The sequence below is a fragment of the Ambystoma mexicanum genome, chromosome 5p (genome assembly GCF_040938575.1).
Source record: "Ambystoma mexicanum isolate Mex_15411 chromosome 5p, UKY_AmexF1_1, whole genome shotgun sequence".
Classification (NCBI taxonomy): Eukaryota; Metazoa; Chordata; class Amphibia; order Caudata; family Ambystomatidae; genus Ambystoma; species Ambystoma mexicanum.
Window position 1 is genome coordinate 1,150,120,034 of NC_090930.1, and position 21,230 is coordinate 1,150,141,263.

Sequence of the window (21,230 nt, forward strand, 5' to 3'; positions counted from 1 at the left end):
AAATTCTCTGGGTACACATGATGCAAGGTACACACAAACCTTTGATATTTGAATTGGTCAATCTGTGTAAGCATATTGAAAAAGAGTTGCTGAAATTTTAAGAATTAGAGGGTATAAAGTGTTTGACACGATATCCTCTATTTTGAACCTGTCTATAGGATGATGTAAAGTGATATGTTGTAAATGTAAATATTTTAATGTTTTCTTTTTGTATTCTGTTTTGTAAAGGTTCTACAATTTCTTTTTTTGTAATTGAACCAAATACAAATAAAAAAATAATAAAAAAATTAAAAAATGAACATCTTGTCAAGCTGATATTGGACAAATTCAGTAAGAGCATTTCATATTTATTTGCTCTCGATACAGACATGTGCTGAGTATTTGTCTTCAGCAACAACGACACCACAGCATGTGGCACTACCACCTCTAAAGGTGATCCCAGGACTATGTTTTCACTTTGCTTCACTGCCAGGACGGCAGCAGCCACTGATCACAAACAGGGCGGTATCCCTACTGCAACTGGGTCTAATTCCTTACTATAATATGCTATGGATCTATGATGGATTCCATGCTTCTGGGTAGGAACTGCTTGAGCAAGTCCATTTCTCTAATGACAGTACAAAGTAAATCCCCTTTTATAATCCGGCAGGCCCAATGTGGGAGCTTTAGCCAGTAGTCGTTTCATCTTAACAAAAGCCTCTTCTGCTCCTGGTGTCCATTGCAAAGGCTCAACCGTGTGTATTCGGGTATAGTTCTGGAGTGGTTTCATTATTTCTGCAAATCCCGGCATCCACTCACTGCCAGCCATAGCCTTCAGCAGCGATAAACACTTGCATTTCAGTTATTGTCTGTGGCTGTGGTATATTATACACACCCTCCTTTCGAGAACTGGATATCAGCCGACATCCTTTCATGATATCGTGTCCCAATTAGTGTACCCTAGGGGAACACAACTGTAGCTTCTTTTTTGAAGCTTTATGCCCTTTCTCCGCCTGAGAGCTAAGTAGAACTTTAGTATCTTCCTCACAAGCCTCATATGAAGAAGAGGCTATCTAAGAATCCTCAGTATATTGTACCAATACTGATTTTCCTTGCAATTTTCTATTGTCCAAATCTTTCTTTAATTGTTGTGAAAAGAGGGTGAGGGACTCTGTATACCCCTGGGGCAAACGTGTCTGGACACCCTATGCAAAAATGCAAACAGATACTGACAGTCCTTACGTATATGGACAGAGAAGAATCCTGAACATAAATCAACCACTGTAAAATAAGAAGTCTTGGGTGGTATACAGGACAATATGGTAGCTGGGTTTGGCACCACAGGGAAAGCTGGTATCACCACAGCATTGAGAGCTCTAGGGTCCTGTACATATTGGTAAACTTCCTTCCCAGGCACAGGAAAGATCACAGCATTACACACACTACTAGTCGGTACAATAGTTTCCTGACGGAGCATAAATACAATGACTGGGGTGATACCTGCTTCTGCTACTGGTTTTAGAGGGGACTGAGGTATATTGGGTAATCTCTTAAACTGATCTACTTTTATTTTCACTTGCTCAGCTTTATGGATATAACCTACCTCATTATCATGGGTGGTCAATAGACACTTTGGTATAGAATCAATTAGTTGCCGCAAGTCCTCTGACCACTGTTCATCTTTCTCCACTACACTCTCCCCAGCCCCTTCCATAAATGAGGCCATCACTGTTACCGCATTATCTGAGGGCAGACTCAGAAACACCCCATCGGCAAGCAATAAATAGTGCACCTCATTTTACACAACAAATCTCCCCCTAAACGATGTACAGGCAATGTAGGACTCAAAAGGAATGCATGTTACTCTGTGATGGGTGCCAGATTAACAATCAAGGGATCCGTTACAGGATGTACAACAGTGGTATTCGAGATACCCACTGCCCTCCCTGTTTCTCCAGATATTGGGACATGGAAAAGTGTATTTATTCGTAAGGCAGATCTATTTGCCCCTGAATCCACCAGACATGGTATTGGTATCCTTTGCACACTGCAGTGAACATAGGGTCCATCCTGATCAATGGGAATCATTAATGCTGAAGAGGGAACATTTGAATTTCCCTTCCCTCCTGATGGGGCCCCCCAACCGGAAGACGCACCCCCGGCAGAAGAACCACCGACCGAATGAGTTTGCACCGATCCCCACCGCCCCTACCATAGGTACGCACCACAAATGGTATCCTGCCACCCGACCATATCACCCTGCGGTAGGGTGTGCCTACTCAAAGTAAGCGAAGATAACCAAGACCAGGATGGAGACGATTATACAGACCAAATCGACTGACATCCCAACAAGCCATGCTGCAAGTCGTTACAGACGCCATGACGACATAGCTGCGTTAGACAGGAAGCACATGTGCAATCCGCACATTTAGGACACTCACACACCAAACTACATGAAGAACACGAGAATACAGTTCTATGAGCTAGAGGACGGTGACATATACATACTGTCTGCATGTTTATTATTTTGCTGCTTAGGCTTGATGTCACACCACAGAAACGCAAAATGCCAGAAGAGCTTGTGTATATGCTTGCAGATGCTACGCGCTATTAACCCTATGGAACAACAGGAGCACTCGCGAGACCTGACCAACCATGCCACACACTATCCTACAGTCAGAGCAAAGTAGGCCAGCAAGCCAGAATCGTCTCATCCCAAGCCACAAGATGCTGTGCAAGCAGAACAGCCCTGGCAGGAGCTACTACAGCCGAGGCCATGATGTTGCAAGCGACATTCCCCGCTCGCTGAGCCAAGGTGACCCCGGATACAGCAGAGAATATTCCAAGCAAAATATAAATCAAATCGAAGTAATTCGGCCTCACCGACGGTCTTCTCACATGTGACATGGCCGAACTGACATGATGCCAAGGCCTAGTGGCTGGGAAGGTGCAACCGTCTCACGTCTGGGACCACACTCGCAACAAATTGCAACAATCCAAATACAGTCTGCGCTGGCAATGGAACTCTCTCTTGGCATTAGCAGAAACACCCCATTGTTACATACTGTCACATAGTTACACCTTATCGATACACTACGTACGTGAGCAGGTGTCTTGCGGGCTGGGAACAATGGTAATCTGAGGCTTGGGGGCCCGAAGCCTGGCCAATCCCAACACTGGGGGATAGGGGTGGACCGCTGGACTCCCCAACCAATCACCGGGCTCTCTAATGTAACACTTTTCATGTAACAAGTTTTAGGGTTGTTCCAAGTACACCACCTCACACAGAGATCACCACTAATATTACACGCTATATGTTCCTATACTGGACCTACCAGGGAGCCAACCCAGAGTGGCGATAGGTTCGGGGAAGGGACTCGCCGAGTGACGCAGATTGTGACATCACAAGTGTACAAAAGTGGCCTGCGAGCCCAAATTCAATGAGATGTGCCTAGACTGGATTGCTTCATGTGTGTTATCCCTGCTTGTTTGCTATAATAAACAGCAGTAACGTTTTCTCCTTGTGTGGACCTCGACTTCTTTGGGACACTGGAAGGAGTTAGAGCCTTCCGAGAGCTGGAGGTCCGCGGAGCCTAGGTACGGCTCTGCCGACCCCAGAATTTACCCTAACAATGCTTCTAGAGTATCCTCCCCTTCAGATTGTCAGAATCCGGATTTGGAAACTGAGGCATTGGTCAAGCTGCCCTGATTGCCTTTGAGCCCTGTTGTGGCATGGACATGTTATTTGTGATATTAGTGACTTGCGGTGGTAACCTTTGCAGCCTAATTGGGCACTCAGTCTTCCAATGACCTTCCTGTTTACAGAAATTGCAAACGGTATTAGCACACTTGATTGAAAATTATTTGACCTTTTCAATTTGACAGAATACATATTTTTTATCGTTTTTTAGGGGGAATTTGGTCAAATTAAATTAAAAATATATATGGGGTGGGGTAAGGGAATAGGTAAAAGTGGGGGAAGTGGGGTGGGTGCGGGGGTCTCCCCCCCCCGCATTTTAGAATAAAAAAATGATCAAAATAATTTTGGTCAAAAAGGAAAAGGTCAAATATTTTCGATCAACTGGACCTAAGCTGTTACACACTAAAGAGTTTGATCCCTTGGCTCCATGGGCCTGTTGGTTACTTTAACCTCCCTGTTGCCCCTGTGCTCTCCATGCCTGGTGCTGCCCCCCTGACCCTACTGTCTTTGCTGTTGTGGGTGTCCCACATATTCCCCCTGTTGAGTGTGATAACCTGGCAGGCCTCCCTGGCCCTCATTGTCTCCCCCCCATTTGGGCCTGATTTCCCTGCTGTTGTGCTACCCCCTGTAGCTGTCCCTGCATTTGTCCTTGCAAACTCTGCATTCGTAATGACATAAGTTTGTTCTGAAATGTCTCCTTCTTTTGCTCTTGTCAAGCGACGCAATGATTTGCCACCGCCACAAGCTTCGCTAACGGCTTGGTTTGCCAACCTATGCACACATTCTTAAGCTGTGCTTGTACCTTTGGGAGTACACCTGTCACAAACGAATTCGCTGTAGCCTTTTCAGCTATTTCCTGACTGAGTAATACCAGAATGCTGCATGAATACCACCTTCAGTCGGTCTAAATAATCAGCGGGAGATTTGCCCTTATTCTATTTACAATTTGATATTTTTGCCCAATCAGTCTTTCTAGGGCACACCTCTATAATCGCAGTGATTATTCTTTCCCTTGCTTGCACCAGGACTTCCCTTGTGCCTATATCAGCGGCTGGCTAGGGCATCCTCTCCGCTAATCGTTGTCTCACCTCTAGTGGCACCAAGAATCTCATTAACTGATTCATATCCACCCAGGAGGAATTATAACACTGTATTACTGTCTGCAGCTCCTCCACAAACTGTTGAGGTTCCTCCATTAAATTGGGAACCTCCTTCGCCAATGTCTGGAGGCCCCCTCGTGTCCATGGTACATGGACCATGACCAGAGCCTGTTGTTGTTCCCCCTTCCCCTGACCAGACGGTACCTGTCTGAGGGGATCCTGAAAGGAATATGAATCCCTTCCATATATCGTACCTCCCCTCGTCATCGAGGGATCATAAAAAAGCAATGCCCCCCTGGGCTCTTGTGCCCCTGCGGACCCCAACCTGCTTGGCCCTTGCGCCTCCAAAGCTATTGGCCCCAAAGGGGGTAGCTCTCCCATGAGCACCACTTCCTGAGCCTCCACCAATCCTGGCCCAATAAATGGTCTCATACTGGTGAATAAGTCAAGTATATCCTCTGGTGTCTCACAGTCATGTTCCTCTTTGGACCCTCTATTCCGTTTGGTTCAGTCGGTCCTTCCTCCTCAACTATCTGGGGGCACAAACGAGCCCCACCTGTTCCTCTCCTACCCCTCAAGAATTTGATTTGTCCCCTCAATCGGTCATTAATTTCCCTTAGTCCTCTGACCCTGCTGTCGCATTTCCTAACCGTAGCCTCTTCCAGCTATGTAGCAAATACTCCCCACTGTGCTGGTGTTTTTTTAGTCCCCTCAGATTCTAGAGCCCTTCTCAGAGCACCCAACTTGTCCAAATTAAAAATCCCTTGAATTAGAACTGAGCCTGTCCTTTACGTCGAGTCAAATAATGCCACAAGTTGAAATAGTCACAAGACGAGCTACTAAACTGCCTAAACATTTAATGTGCGGGCGACCCCTTTGGAGGTTCCTCCGCCTTTTTCAATTGTCATTTGCCCATTTTGCTTTCCCTAGTTAAATTCACATTTACCTATCATTTGCCCCATTACCACAGTGACTCTATTCGTTTCTCACGTTGTCTCCACTCTTTTGCGGTCCTGAGTGGGATAAGGGTTTATATTAAATTAATTAACCAGAGGCACCGCAGAGTGGTCTTGACAGGGATAAGGACTCTCACCCTTTCCTCCTTCAACTGTCCCTATTTAATAGTGGACTTCGCTCTTCTCCCAAGCTAATTGGCCCAAATATAGTTTCCCAAACCATACACCAAAATCAGTCCCGGTCCTCCCTATTTGTCCCTTCCCGCATTGTCCATTTCCCGGTCTCAATTGGGACCCTCGGTCCGCCGTGAGGTCCTTCTTACACTCTCACAGGCCCCAATATCCTCCTCCCCCTTAGGTATTTGAAAGTAGGTTTCCTACCTTATTGTGTTCAGCGTTTGTGGGGGTGACCGGACGGAGGTCCTCTGGAGCTGGAGGTCTGCAGCTTTGAACAACGAGAATCGTGTCGTGATCACCATCTATCAATGCAAATCAAATGATAGAATCAATAGTCTAGTAGAGAATGGACAATGCAAGAACCTTTATTCTAAAGAAAAGTTTGCAAACTGAATACACAGATAGTACCCAATTAGCCTGCCACCCAATCTAATCCAACCTGCCTCCAACTTGCCTTGCCCTAATATCCCCTCATGGTCTGGCCCCATCCACTTGACATCATATCCGTTTGACCTTTCCCACCTCCCATGACATCGCAATACTCCCAATTGTTCCTGATAACAGCCTGCCCTCAGTTTCCATCTGGATCCTCCTCCCCAGTTGAGCGTTCCCTTCCGAGTTCATCGCTCTGGTCTGACAATAGCAGGTGTCCACCTCCCCAGATGATGGGTGTTGGGCCACTGCCCCTGACGTATTTCCAGCCATGAATAGGTCCCCAATGTCCTGTCCAGTCCAAACTAGCTGGATCCAAGAAGGAGGCTGGGGTGGCCTTCACCCAGTAACCCAGAGAGCCCCTGAAGCGCTGCCTCATCTGGCCTACAGGGCATGCTCAGACTCTGGAGCTCCCGAGGCTGGGACAAGTATCACCAAAGCCAATGAGCAAGTTCACCCTAACCAATGTCCACTAGAATTAAAAGAAAAATAATAACGCTCAGGCTTATCCAAGAACAAATGGAGCTTTGCGGATTTTAATATTTCCTAGACTTCGCCCATATCCTCATTCACCTTCTTTACAATCCTCGCCATTATGAACCATCAAGACAAATAATGCCACACGAATCATATCCCCACACCCTCCGGGGGTCCTTAATTGTTCACACTGGGTAAACCTACAGAAGGAACATGCCCTCTGTTAGCCGAGGAAAACAGGGTTATAACTTGGCTTCTTTTAGTGGTAAAGATGATTGTAGCGACAAAATGGAGAGATAGCGAGACTCTGCATATTAATTTATGGTGGGCCAAGATATGGTTGGTGTTGGCACTCGAAAACATTTCTGCTGACCTAGAGAATATGAGAGAGAGCTTCTCCTGCAAATGGAGGCTAATATTACAGTTCCTCTCCTTTAATTTCATGTATACCACTTGCCTGCATAGTCTCAGAGTGATGAATCTGTTTGATGTTTCTTAATGTTGGAAAAGATTGACCTTGGGGAAAAGATGTGAATTATGTTATCGAACGTATTTTGTCACTGGAGGTCATTACGACCCAGGCGGTAAGTACACCAACTTTACCACCATGGTGTAAACTACGTTTACACCATGGTGGATGGCGGATTTACTGCCCCATTCCAAGGTGAGTGGGGCGGTAAATCCCCATTTCCCATTTACCCTTCCCCATTCCCATTTTTGCCCCATTGGGCATAATGGGAGTGGGGAAGGCGCTAATTACGGCACCGTAAATTACGGTGCCGTAATTAGCACCAAGGCGGTTTAGCGCAATGGATTTTAACAGCTGCTAAAAGCAGCCGTTAAAATTGGAATCAGGCGTTAAGGGTTAACGACGGCGTTAACCCTTAACGCCTGAGTTGTAATGAGGCCCACTGTATCTGACAGCTGTGCTAGATCGGGGTTTAGGAAGGAGGGAGGAGGAGTAAAGAGGGAGTTTTCATTTCTTTTGTTTGTCATGCTCCTTGTTAAGCTAGAGACAGCACCATGGAAAGTAAAAAATGGGTTGACGGAAGTGTCTTACTGCTACTACCGTTATAATGTGAAATCAATAAAGTGTTTTTGGAGAATTTGTTTTTTAACTCCCAACTTCAAGTTATGAGTAAATACTCCTACTTCAAAATCTTATCTCGAGCCCCAACTGGCAGCATAAAGAAGATATAACATATTTATCTCATAAACATCAAAAAATATGGGTCAAGATAAATGTCTCTTTCTACCGGATATAAACATCACAAAACACAAAGCACCTATAAGAGACACCAGTTTCTAAATGTTTTGCCCTTTGTTCCACTGTCATCCTTCATGATATGATATGATAGAAGTCATATATAATGCGCCTGTACACAAGTGTTTCTAGGCTCGACAAGACAAGGGGAGGACACAACAATTATCTTACTAGGCATGTGTCATTCAGTTCGCGCAAATGCGGGAGGAGGGTGTGAGGAAAAATGCCAGGGGGGGAGGAGGGGAAGTGCAGGTAACTCATAAGTGCTGCCGGAAGGTGGCTCATAAGTGCAGAGAGACAGGGGACTGTAGGGATACAGATACAGACCCTTAAGTGCTAGGGGGACCCGAAGGCAGTGCAGGGGCAACTGGACATGCAGGAGCTAGGACCTGGGTTTCAGTGGGTGGCCAGATGGCCAGTGTGTAGAGCAGTCAGGGAAATCAGCAAGGGAGAGGGAGAGAGAAAGCGGAAGCGAAGAGCAAGGTCTTGAGTTGCTTCCAGAACCAGAGGTGGTTCTGCTCAAATTTGAGAGAGGCGGGGAGGCTGTTCCAGAGAGAGGCCCCACCCAAGGAAAGAGATCTACCCCCACTCTCTGTGTGGAGAAGCGTCTGACCCTCAGAGAGTTGGAGGTGGATGAGCGGAGGGCTTGAGAAGGAAGGTGTTTAGGAAGAGAAAGTTAGAGGTAGTTTGGTCCCAGGCCCCAGAAAGAATTGTGGACGATGCAAAGGGTCTTGAACTTGATCCTTGCAGCCACAGTGAGCCAGTGGAGAGATTTCAGAGCTGGAGAGATACAATCCCTGGGCTTGAGGACAAGGACAAGTCGTGCAGTCCTGTTCTGGAAAAGTTGTAATAGTTGAAGAGTAGAGGCAGGCAGATTTAGAAAGAGGCTGTTGGAGTTGTCCAGCCTAGAGAGGACCAGAGCTCTGGAGACAATGAGCTTCTGGGGGAAAGTGAGAAAAGGCAGAATACCTCTGAGCGGGTGCAGCTGATAGTGTGACTTCCTAGAGACGCGAGAGATGTGAGGAGAGAAGGAGAGGGTGGAGTCGAAGATGACACCAAGGTTCTTAGCCTCACAGGAAGGAGCAGGAAGAGGGCCCAGTGTGGGCAGCCAGAGTGAGAGAGGAAAGGAGGGAGCAGGTGTCCCGGTGAGGAGGATCTCAGTCTTACTGGCATTAAGGCAGAAATCATTGGTGGTACACCATTCCTGAATTGTGGCCAGACAGTTTGGTATGAGAGAAGGAGCACAGGTGGCTGAGGGGAGCCTGAAGGTGAGCTGGGTGTCATCCGCATAACACTGAAAGTTAGAGCAGAAGGTGGCAATGTGGTGGGCAAGAGGTGCCAGGTAGTGGTTGAAAAGCCAGGGAGAGAAAACACCACAAGTAGAAAGAGAGATAGAAGAGAGGAAAGACCCAAGTTGGACATGGGAGGGTCGGTCAGTGATAAAGGAGGTCAACCAGGCCAGAGCCTGACCAGAGATACCCAGGTTGTCACAGAGGCGATTCAGCAGGATGGCGTTGTTGACTGTGTCGAAAGCAGAGAATAGATCGAGGAGAATGAGGATAGAAGGAAGGCTAGAGTCAAGATTAGAGAGCAAGTTTTCACGGGTGTTCAGGATAGCAGTGTCCATGCTTCTGGCAGCTCTGAAGCCAGACTGGTGGTCGTGGAGACAACCAACAGATTCAGAATGCAGATTAAGCAGAGAGATGGCCTGCTTTTCCATGAGTTTGCCCAGGAAAGGAGTGATGGAAATCAGGCGATAGTTTGCAAGAGAGGAAGGATCGACAAGGGGCTTCTTAAGAAGGAGGTACACAAGGGAGTACTTAAGGGGGAGAGATAAGGTTCCAGTGGCAAAAGTGTGATTGCAGAAATCGGCCAAGGCTGGAACAAAGGTGTTGATATGGTCCTTGATGGTTCTGGATGAGCAGGGGAGAACCTGCTTTGACGAGACTTTCATAGATCGGACTTGTCTAGAAACATTGTCGGGGTGAATAGTGGAAAGGAGGAGAAAGGAGGAGGAGAAACAGCCGAACAGGGGCCAGCAGTGGTAGAGGAGGAGGAAGAGGAGGTAGAGGAAGAGAGAGTGGACAGAATGTCCTGAGTTTTAGTGGTGAAATGAGAGGCCAGAGCTGTGCAGATGACCTGGGAGGGAACAGGCGAGGTAGAGACTGCAACTGGATTGGCCAGCTGTTTGCAGATTTTGAAAAGTTTGGCCGAGTTGTTAGAGACCGCAGAGATGTGCGCTTGGATGTAGGCTCTCTTCTTCGAGAGGACAGAGAGTCTGTAATGCCTTTGGAGCAGGCGGCAGGCCAGTTTGACAAACATGCTCATACCTCACATACCATATATTCTTTTTAGAGCCGTCTGAGCCTGTTACATCAAAAAATAAATGTTATTCCACCAGTGCTTTGTGTCAAAAAGTGAAAAAATGTGCAAAAAAATTGAAAAAATAAATCTGTGGAATAATGGCACACTTTACTAACCCCACCACTGATTGTTGATGTAATTTCTGAAATGTATTGTATGAGGTGCTTACACACCTGATTTTTAATATAAAATTAGTTTTATGATAGATAGATGTATATGTGTACAGGTTTGATACATGAATAACATTTATTTTTGATATGACAGACTGAGTCCGCTTGCAAAGAATATATGGTATGTCAAGTATGAGAATGTTTGTCAAAGGATGACAGTGAAACAAAGGGCAAAACATTGAGAAACTGGTGTCTCTTATATGTGCTTTGTTTTTTGTTATATTGATCTCATGTCCATGGGCAACCATGGGAGTTCCATCAATAGTTCAGAAGTGATGACAGAGTGCTTAGATGCCTCCTGAAATTCTGAGATGTTATAGGCAGTGTACAAAACAGACAGAAATATTCCTACAAATCCGTGGTATGAACACTTGATCTACTAGTTTCTATTCATTCTCACTTGGTAAATGGTTGACAAGCATGTGTGCTGACCCAGAAACTGGCATTGGAGAAGAGTGTACAGTTTTTGCACAATATAACACTATTCTCTCCACACCTAGGGTCTTTTGGAGTCCTGCAACCAGCTGTGTGCTGCGTACCTGTTCCAGCCCGATAAACAGTACAATGTGGATTTTGACACTGGCGATAAGACAATACAGTGCGGCCGACATGTTGACATCTTCAAACTCTGGCTAATGTGGAAAGCAAAGGTGAGGATCATTCACATGCACAAGTGAGATGACCAAAACAGCTCAATGAGTTCATGGGAGCAGCACTTTCAGAGCCACTGGTATTTGCCATGGTTTTTGTTGTTGGGTTGATGTTATGTTATTCTGTCTTATATTGCTCACCCTCTGATATCTTCATGCCCTCTTACCACTTAGGGTCCTGTAAGAAAGCTGGGTTGGAGATTAAGATTGCGTTTGTTGAGTGATGCTACAAGGCAGGTCTTAGAAACAGTGTAGAGTATATATGTGATGTGACAGATGTGGTGATGTGTATGTTGCGACATGATAGTCTCACTGTCAGTTTGCTTAGTGCCAGAAGGCACCCCAGCGATCATCCCGGCCTGAATGTACATGTTTTTTTAATTGATGTTTTTGAATGTATTAATGCCAGCAAAAATATGTTGGTCTCCAAATAAGCCGTGTACAGACACTGGCCTGACAGCTCGCTGTGTGCCAAACACTCACGCAACATGGCAGAAGCAAGTTGAGAGGAGCCTTAAGAAACTTCCTGTTGTATTATTGCATCACATAGGTGTCAGTGAGTGTCAGGAATCTTGCCGGAGTGCACAGGGCAATGGCTATGCCTCAGAGTATGCACTGTAGATAAGGGGAGATGCACAATGTAATACTAGCATATATCATAAATAGGGTGCATACCAAGCTGATCTGAGTTGAGACAAGTATTCACAGGAACTGCAGTAGAAGGAGCTGTTTATAAGAAAAGAGACAGACAGATGGGAAGCAAAGGCAAGCAAATATACTGAGCAGCAGGGATTGATCGGAATGAAGGGTGTACGGGAATATGATAAGTGGTCTCCAGGGATTAGGGAAAGCCCTTTGGATCGGTACCAGCAGATTACTCTTAACAACTGTCATATAGCAGCATTATGAGTGGAGCATGCTGAAGAGACTGTTGTACTCAGTCTAAAGGTACAACTGGAGACCACATACTGAGGCAGATAAGACTCCAGCGGACTAGACGAAGGCAACAGAAGTATTTCCCTTATCTTAACTTAACGGAGACCAACTCAGGGGTCTCAAGGTAAATGGCTACAGAGCAGAGGCACAACAGTGGACCACGATGTAATGCAGGCAGAGAGCAGCGTTGAAAGAAATAACCAGGTACAGGACAGGAATAGAAACAAAGTACGAAGCAGAGACTGGAATATCAGAGCACAAAAAACAAATGGCCGAAGTAAGGCAGATCTCTGCCAACACAGCAAATATGAGGGTTCAGGAAACTCACTTAAGAACAGGCACTAGAACTATGGGCTGAACTCTAGTAAGTACGCAAGCAAAAAACAAACAGGAAAACTTCATAGTGGAGATAGCTACTAACTCAGCAAATCTGTGGCATAGAATAACAGAAACGAATGACAGGAAAGCAAAAGACTGGGATTGCAGAGAGAAAGAGAGAAAATAGCTGAGGCAGAAACAGGACAAGTCTGTGAAGCAGAAATGCTTACAGAAAACAGGGTGTTTGCAGAAAGTCAGAAAGGCAGAAGAGATACTGTTATATAACTGGATGTCCTTAAAACCAAAACAGGACAGGGGTTGAAACACAGACGAAGGCAGGCATGGTTCAGAAGTCAAAAGCAGGATTTCAAGGAAAGGTTCAATACCAAGCAGGCTACAACAGCAGACTGGAAAAGGTGCTGCAAGGCAGCAACAACAGGCAGGATTCACAAGCCAAAAGTTTCACAAACTGGTCACAGCAGCACACACTCCCAGTGGAAGCAGCTGAATGAACAACTGCTTCTGTGCAAAGTGAGCTTATAAATGCCCACCAAGCCCACAGCCCAACAGGGTGGAGCTGATTGCGTCTCAGGCAGCCGTTTTCAATCAAGCCAAGTACCAGCTAACCTGCAGCAGTTGATTGTAATTAAGGTCTTTTTTGCTCTCGGCAGCATCGCCTGCAGTAGCTTGGAACCGGTGAATGAAACCAGAGCCTCTCCAGCTCATAGTAGGTGGCTGACTTTGCGTGCCTCCTCCAGCCCTCTGCCTCTTGGACAGCATACATACACCAGAATGCATCTACTGGTTTAAGCCAAATCCCAAAATCAGACATGAAATTAGATTGGTCCAAACCTGCAGCCATAAAACAAGTAAATGAATACAGGGGCTGTTTGTAGGTTTTAACTTCACAAGTATACCATAAATGTGTGCATGTGGCGATGCTGGGTGGCATGTGGGTAGGATCGTGTCTGTGAGTGATTGTAATATGGGCACGTTCAGTGGGGACAAAGAGGGGAAGGAAGGAAGGTGTTGGCCAATAGGCAATTAACCGAGGGTTGGGAGTGTGTCTCCCCAAACGGCTAGAAAAGAGGACAAAAGTTGTCTTCTGCCACCATTCAAACCGATGTGGCTGCATTCCTACAGGCATGACAGCTTAAAAGGAAGTCAGCATTTGGATACCAGCAAAATCACAGATATCCATATTTGAAATGCATGCTAATATTTTTTTAATGCCTCGGGAGAGTCGCAAAGGTGATTGCCTTTACTCTTCACATGACTGTTGTACCGAATAGCAGTTCCCCTTACCCCATGCAGATGGATTGCACAGTATAACACATACGTTTGATATCCCTTCTTATCCTTAAGAGCAATGCATGAAGGATCTAAACACCCCAAAACTTCATCACAGCTTAAACATTTCAAAATTGTTATGAGAGTGTTACGGTAGATAGAGTTTTCGTGGATCTTTCATTTGTAAGGGTGCATCCTAACCTAACTTCTGGATATCAGTTGAGAAATGATAAATTTCTTGGAGAGATACTCTCAAACTCTGATGTTGTTTTGTGCATTTCCATGGAAAATTAAGCTTAGCTTCCATTCATACTTAGATTGACCCCCCTTGCGGCTCCAAATGTGGTTGCCTTCTTGTTGCCATGCAAGCACACTTTCTACTATCGCTCTGCCGGGGATGCGCAGTGCAATTTTGGGAATGCACCTATTTGGTTTTTATTAAGAAAAGATTCTGCCCAATAGCTTTCACTCTACTGCTGATGCAAAATGCCCCTTATTTTAATTTTCTAAACTTCTGACAAAGTTAATTTTTTGAGTGATTTTTTTAAGCCTCAAGCAGACAGTTACCAGCTGACGATAGGTCACTGTTGACCGCCTATTCTAGTCCTGAGATTTGCATTTACTTTAGTTTTGATTTAGGCCAAGACCGCAACCACCAAAAAACAATTGACAGAAATGTGAAAGTCCAGTGTGGGGGCATGATGTCCCGGGTGACCAGCATCATCTGGTAACTTTGCTTAAGTGAAACAGTTCATGAGGTTAATCTTCAGCATTGGAAATACCTCTTAACAAATTTCAAATGATTGCTCCTGGATCCACTCCACTTTTGGGATTTCAGATATTTGGCTACACCCATATTCCTTTATTATTTACAGGTCAATCCAGACTTCTTTAGAGGGGCCACATATTTACTGGGCGGAACGCCTGTACCCACAACAGAGATAACCCATTACACACAAGACTTTATCTCATTTCTTCAGAATCATGTCACCTGATGTCTCTAGACACGGATCCTATATGCCATCCAGAGAATATGCGAGAGATATGAGCAATGTTTCTCAAGGAAGCGTGTGAGTCTACACCTATAGCTTTCTGGAATATCCCTCATGAAAACTTGGTATGATACTACAGCTGGTTAATACGCTTGCTACAGAAATCTTTCCAGGACCATGCTATTTCTTGTTACTGCATTGTTCCGATCAAGCAGAACAAAGTGGGGATTATAGCACTACTTCTAAAAAACGGTTTAATTAATGGGACTATGTTTATTCTCACTGCACTGTGCATCAACTCTCCTTCCGCCACTTAACCCTTAGTCAGCTATTCTGTGTGAAAACATGACCTGATTTGCAGGAAGGAAGCAGCTGTAATAATTCAGATAGCAGCGCTTAATGGGTAAGCAAATGAACATGGCTGATTTCTGGTTCACACATGATATGTACTGGTCAGGGAAGTTAAAACACAAATAAGGTTCTGCCAAAGAAATTGAATGGAGGGATTTTGATCTCATATGATTTTTTAAGAGAGCCGCTGCTTCTCAGGGCATGTGATCTACAGAAGAGCCCTGTTTCGTTGAGCTCAGACTTCCCTCCTAGATACTGATAATAATTTACATTCTTGATCTTATTCGTATTGATAAACCAAGATTTATAGAAATGTCCAGTATTATTGGTGATGGGGGGCACTTTTCTATGGGAGATGTTTATCTTTAAGCAGATCACTGGTCAATGATTTAAAAATGCATCCAGTGAATTTTGAAGGCCGATCCGTGTGTGATCGAGAACAATTATATCATTGTAGAGTGCATCCAATACTTGTACTAGGATATTGGACAGTTTTGGTGAAAATGATTTGGCAGATTTCAAGGCATGTGGAATATCCAATATGTAAAGGAAAAATAGCAATTGTCCCAGGATGCATCGTTGCTCCAAGCCATTTTCAGTACTGATTTTCTGCGTTTGGTCCTGATGCACCTTGGGTAACCACTGATCTTGTTTTATACCTCTGCATCAGTCACTTATTCAACCCGCCATCAATGGTCTTTGATGTGTCTAGTGTCTCACCGTTTGGTGAGGCTCCCAGGCTAGAGTAAACACTTCACCCGCTGAAGTGCACAGAGGATTCACTCCCTTCATTACATCTTCTAGCATAAACATGGACTTCTGTCACCCATTCAGGGCTCAGAGGTCCACTCCTGTCGCTTTTCCATACAAACACGTTTTTTTTTAATTCTCAAATTGTAGGGCAAAAATATTAGTGATATCTCTGTCCGATCTGCGGAATCTCTTCCTGATTTGGTACCTGCAGACGTTTTTGGACCAATCAGAGAGCCACATAATGTTCTTGGACATGGTACGTGATCGATGATTAGTCAATTGAACAATGTGAAGAGCGTCAAAAGATTTGAAATGGTAGTCATGTTTTTTCCAATTTATATGCAAGCGTGGGATCGCAAAGGAATGCTATTGGGAACAGAATACATTACAAATTAAAAATAATTCAATGTAAATACACCAATATGATAAACAGATTAAACGTTTCTGAAAAAGCAAAGAAAAACAAGAATTATGAAAAAATATGTCTGGAAAAAATGATAAAGTAAAAAATGGTAATCTTGCCAAGAAGGAAAACCAAATTGAGTTGGTGATCAGTGGCATGCACAGGGTGGCCGAGGCTGTGCACAGCATGGCCAAGCGTGGTGTACAAATCATGGTTCAGAGTCTGCAGAGCTTGCAGGGGTTGAGTCAAAAGATCTGACATCATCTGAACGTGTATGATGTCAATGTAGGTTCCAAGAAATACATGGGCCCAGGAGCCTTGGTATATATCAGTAAATGCAGCTTAATTTCCAGCACAATATACAGGGCTTTAAGTGGGCTGGGGCTGGCTCAGAAATCTCGTTGTGAGGCGGGGCCCTGCTGGGGCTCACAAATTCCCTGGCAGCCCTGGCCGTTACAGAACAAGGCTTTTTTTTCTAAGCTCTCGTTCATGTGCAAGAGCCTCAGGCTTCAGATAAAAATGCCTTTCATCCATAATGGTGGCACTAACCCTGCAAGGCATCCCTTCAAGCAAGAGATGCCTGTGGGCCAGTGCCACCATTATGGATGGAAAGGTGGGGCCGCTGGAAGCAGGGGCCTTTCTTTTCAAAATCCTGAAGCTCCCACGAATGAGCCGGGAGCTTCAGAATTTTGAAAAAAATAGGCCTCTACTTCCAGCGGCCGAACCTTTTAAGCCTCAATGGTGACGCTGCCCCTTCCCAGCTGGCGAGGTGCAGAACCACCATTAAGGCTGAAAAGGCGAGGCACTGTCCCCTTCCAGGGAAGCCTTTACAAATAAATGCAGGGATCAGAACCCTCTCCCCAATGGGGAGAGGGTGGTGATCTCTACAAAAGGCTGTCTGGCAGGGGGGCCTGTAGCCTATTGAGCCAGGGCTCGTCAAGGGGACATGGCCTAAAGGGCCAGCAGCGACCCCCCAGCAGTAGAGCACGCCCCCTTGTTGAGCCCCAGGCTACTTTTTCAGTGCCACTTAAGGCACTGACTATATACATGTATTGTTAAGGTTACAGAGATAGTTTCAAGGCAATAAGACTTTCTCTCACAATAAACACATCAAATACTCGCAAATTAGGATCATTTCTTCCTAATACACATGAGAAATGCAGATAATTAACAGCCTTTTCCAATCATTATTTTACAAAAGAATGCTAAGAACTGACCAGATATATGCACTTTACAAGCGAGTCTGAACATCTGTTACTTAGACCAGTGTTTCCCCCGCCCACCTTTCACCTTTTTACCACAGGGTGTGTGCTGGTTTAGGGCCTGCTGGGGTCAACAGGAAGGTGACTGTCTGTCCAAGAGTACTGTCATGAGGGCCCTGAAGGGGGCGCCAGTGTCTGCATGGGGATTCAGTCGTCGTCCTAGAATCATCTAGAGCCGCCTCACACTTACACTGTGTGACGCACACTGCACACATAGAGCATTAGGAAGCACCATTCCATCCCACTGAGAGCGCCCAAGGCCATCTAAACCAGTCAGTGGGACCTGCCACCTGGGTGATGGCGCAGAGGCAAACCGGTTTGGCTAACAACGTGTGGGCAAGGAGACAACATCTGGTTGCTGCACAGATTCTATCTGCTCTGCTCTGCCCCCCATCTCCTCAGGCCTGTGAGGGGGTCCAAGTTGCTTCAATGTGTCCTGACAGATGTTTGTGGGGCCCAGGCACAGGCCAGGTTTAACTGGAATTATTGAGATGTTGTGTCTCTTACCAGTAGGTCCGGGCAAATAAATGTGTTCAAAGCCTAAATGCACCAATTTTCTGATTATTCTGAATTTGGCAAGCGCAACAACCTTTGAAAAGTTTGAGCATTAGGTTCATGTGATGCCATGTTTCTGTAAACATGACATCACATTATGTGCCCAGATGCCTCAGGGCTTTGGCGTGCTATATAAATAAAATACAACACAATACAAGTGAGCTGAGAAAAGCAGAGCCTTCTCTGTCAGTAGTGCTCGTTTTCAGGTCTAATGGCCTGCAGGTGGCAGCTTGTTTTCCATAGGCAACAGCATTGAGGCTTTGCTTTGGGAAGACAAAGAATCCTCAGAATTCAACCGTGTACTCAAAGATGTGCTGTATATACCAGATACAGAGCAGCCCATCTAATAAGCAAAGACAAAGGGATGCATGACTGCGTGCATGCATGTGTGTATGTAGGGGATTCATATAGTGTGAACCTAGCTAAGGCAGTAGAACACAGAAGTGCAGCATGCATACTGACTCTTTCTCAGCCCTACTGGCCTTTCTGACATTATTCCAGATCATCCATAAACTACATTTCTAACCTTGGTATAGGCAGCCTCAGAAGAACAAAACTCTGAATCCGTGCCAACCTAATGTGTGACAGAGTTGGTCCTAGATCTATTGGTATGCGGAGCGCTCAAGGCGGAGGGAAGCAGACAGAAGGAGGCCGGAGCCCACAGCAGGTCACTGGTGGAGGGGAGAGAGTGAGAGGACGGAGGTGGAGGGTACCGTGCTGCGGTTGGGGATGTGGGGTGGGGACCCCCTGACAGGGATCAGGAGAGGGCCGTGCACAAAATCGTGGGTGCGGCCCATAGACATCGAACCAATCTATTGGCCTTTCAAAGGTGGAGATCTGCCATGAACTCCCTGTATTGTAATAATATAAATCCCAGTGGTACACATTTTATCAATGTCCCAAGGATGAAAGTCAGACCTAGGCATGCCTAGCAAGTGATTGATTCGGCATGTTTCCTACAGAAATCTCACAGTCCCCTACTTAAACTATACTCGTTGTATAAACTTTACAAGTATGAAAGACTGAGGCCCTTATTTTGCCATTATAAAATGCTTCCGTGAATTAGGCCCTGAGTTGGTCCTACCAAGACTGAAAACTTGCGACCATCGCATAAGATGCATTATACTATTCAGATCTGTTACGGCTGGCTTATCTGGTAATATATTCACTGCCCCGCCGGACTCAATATCCTTCTGCTTGCACCCTGTCCAGAAACACTGATGTCTTCCTTTCTCCCACCCTTCTGTCCCTTCCTGCAGCCTTCAAAGTTATTTGCTTCAAAAAGTTTTTCCTAAGAATCGTCCAGAAGCAGATTGAAGCTTCCCCAGAACTTCCTTGGAAACGTTTGGCTCTTAGCTGCTATGTGGCAAGATTCAGGCTCTCGGCTTCATTTAGAGATGTCCAAGAGCCCATGCGACACTCACTTGGAGAGCCTGCACAGCCCCTATTAAAAGGAAAGGGTAGGCTTATTGGACATCCTAATTGGGCTCAAAGCTCAATTTAGGACCGTGACTAGTTCAAAGTATATCATTGGAAAAAGTTATACTCGGTACGTTGTGGCTCATTGCGAGATGGGTGGTATTCCGGAGGTAAATCTGTCGGAATACCGCCCAACGGAATTACCGTTACCGCCACTTGGTCTGGCAGAATTACTGGAGGAGATTACAAGTAGCGGTGGCGGAGTTAATCCCCATTTTTTGAGAGTCAATTGGACTCGATGGGGCATTTTGGGTGAAATTGCTGCTGGCGGAATGAATGCTGCGGTAATTCCACAAATTGTGCAGATTTCCATCAGAAAGTGGGAGTATTTACCTCCAGCATGGTGCTGATGGTAAATCACCCACTCCAGGACCATACTCATAGTATGGCGGAGTGGGAAACGTGGCAGTAATTCCGTTACCACCAATTTTTTCCTTCACCAACCATACTTGTAATGAGTCCCTTTGTCTGTTAACAACAATCAACATTTCTCAAACAAAAGTCATCAGTGCTGTAATATGTATTCTGTTAATCTGAGCACTGCCATGATTATTTTGATTTAGTTTATGTGGTTTTGAATACACGTTTCTATTTGAAAGTAGCCCTATTCATCAATACAACGGGTATCATTCTATTTTTAAGAGAATTCACTTTTTAAGCATGATTTCATTAAGAGGCACTACTCATTTATTTGTCACAATAACCATGGACCATCCTCAGGTGTATCGCTGGATGGCACTGTGCACGCAGAAATTGTTGTGCACATGTGTACACATGCATATGATAGATAACAATATACAAAAAACTGATTCGTGACAGATGCACATAAGGACAGGCATTTAATAAAGTAGATGAAAATGAGAAAGCATTTGCATAATACGTGTCAGCCTGCAATATCCATATATAAGCCTGAAAATAATATTCTTATTACTTTTCATGTTACAGGCTAGTGGTCACATCACAACTGACCTGTAATAAGAAAATGACATTGGAGCTGCTCTATAATCAGTTATTACACTTCTTCATTTGTGACGTCATAATGCCTGCAGCCTGAGCCAACACAGAGCAGAAATCCAGCTGAACTGCTAAGCCTAAAGTTTTTCAAATTCCATGCTTGTTAAATCGTTTTCCGCGACGCTTTGCAGACAATCATTGACAAGGAACTCTATGGTAGATTGTTTAATTTGTGTACTTCTGGAGTTTAACACATGTGAGCAGGAATCAGCGTGTTTTTACTTATTTTGAAGCACACAATCAAAACGTTTTTTTGATTAATTTTATTAAACTGCTCAAACTATTTTTCTGCAACACAGGCACTCTAGGTTTTATTTATATCCGCCCCCCTCCCCCAAATTGTTTTACCTTAATTATATAGAAGAGCAAGAAACCAGGAAGTTAAGGATATTAAAATGTGTGACCATGTATTATAATCAATAAAATACCCGCTACTGAACGTAGAAAGGATATTTGCAATTCACTTCCGAGTTCCATGACCTTATAAAAGAACTCAGCCTCTGGCCTCGTTCCACTCCTCGGTGGCTTGCAATATCTTTATATGTACAGTAGGGGGCGCGTTATCCCAGCTATTCCTTCGAATCTCAAAGATGTTCACTGTTTCTTTT

The 21,230-nt window shown here is 45.0% G+C and overlaps 1 protein-coding gene across 3 annotated transcripts in view; it reads left to right on the forward strand.

The window, feature by feature from the left end:
• Positions 1–21,230, forward strand: part of LOC138481461 (glutamate decarboxylase 1-like) — a 719,240-nt gene that overhangs the window by 599,620 nt on the left and 98,390 nt on the right. For all 3 annotated transcript variants that reach the window (XM_069613613.1, XM_069613614.1, XM_069613615.1), the window contains exon 12: positions 11,120–11,269. In XM_069613613.1, coding sequence (XP_069469714.1) covers positions 11,120–11,269 — 150 coding nt within the window. The remainder of the gene's footprint in view (positions 1–11,119; positions 11,270–21,230) is intronic.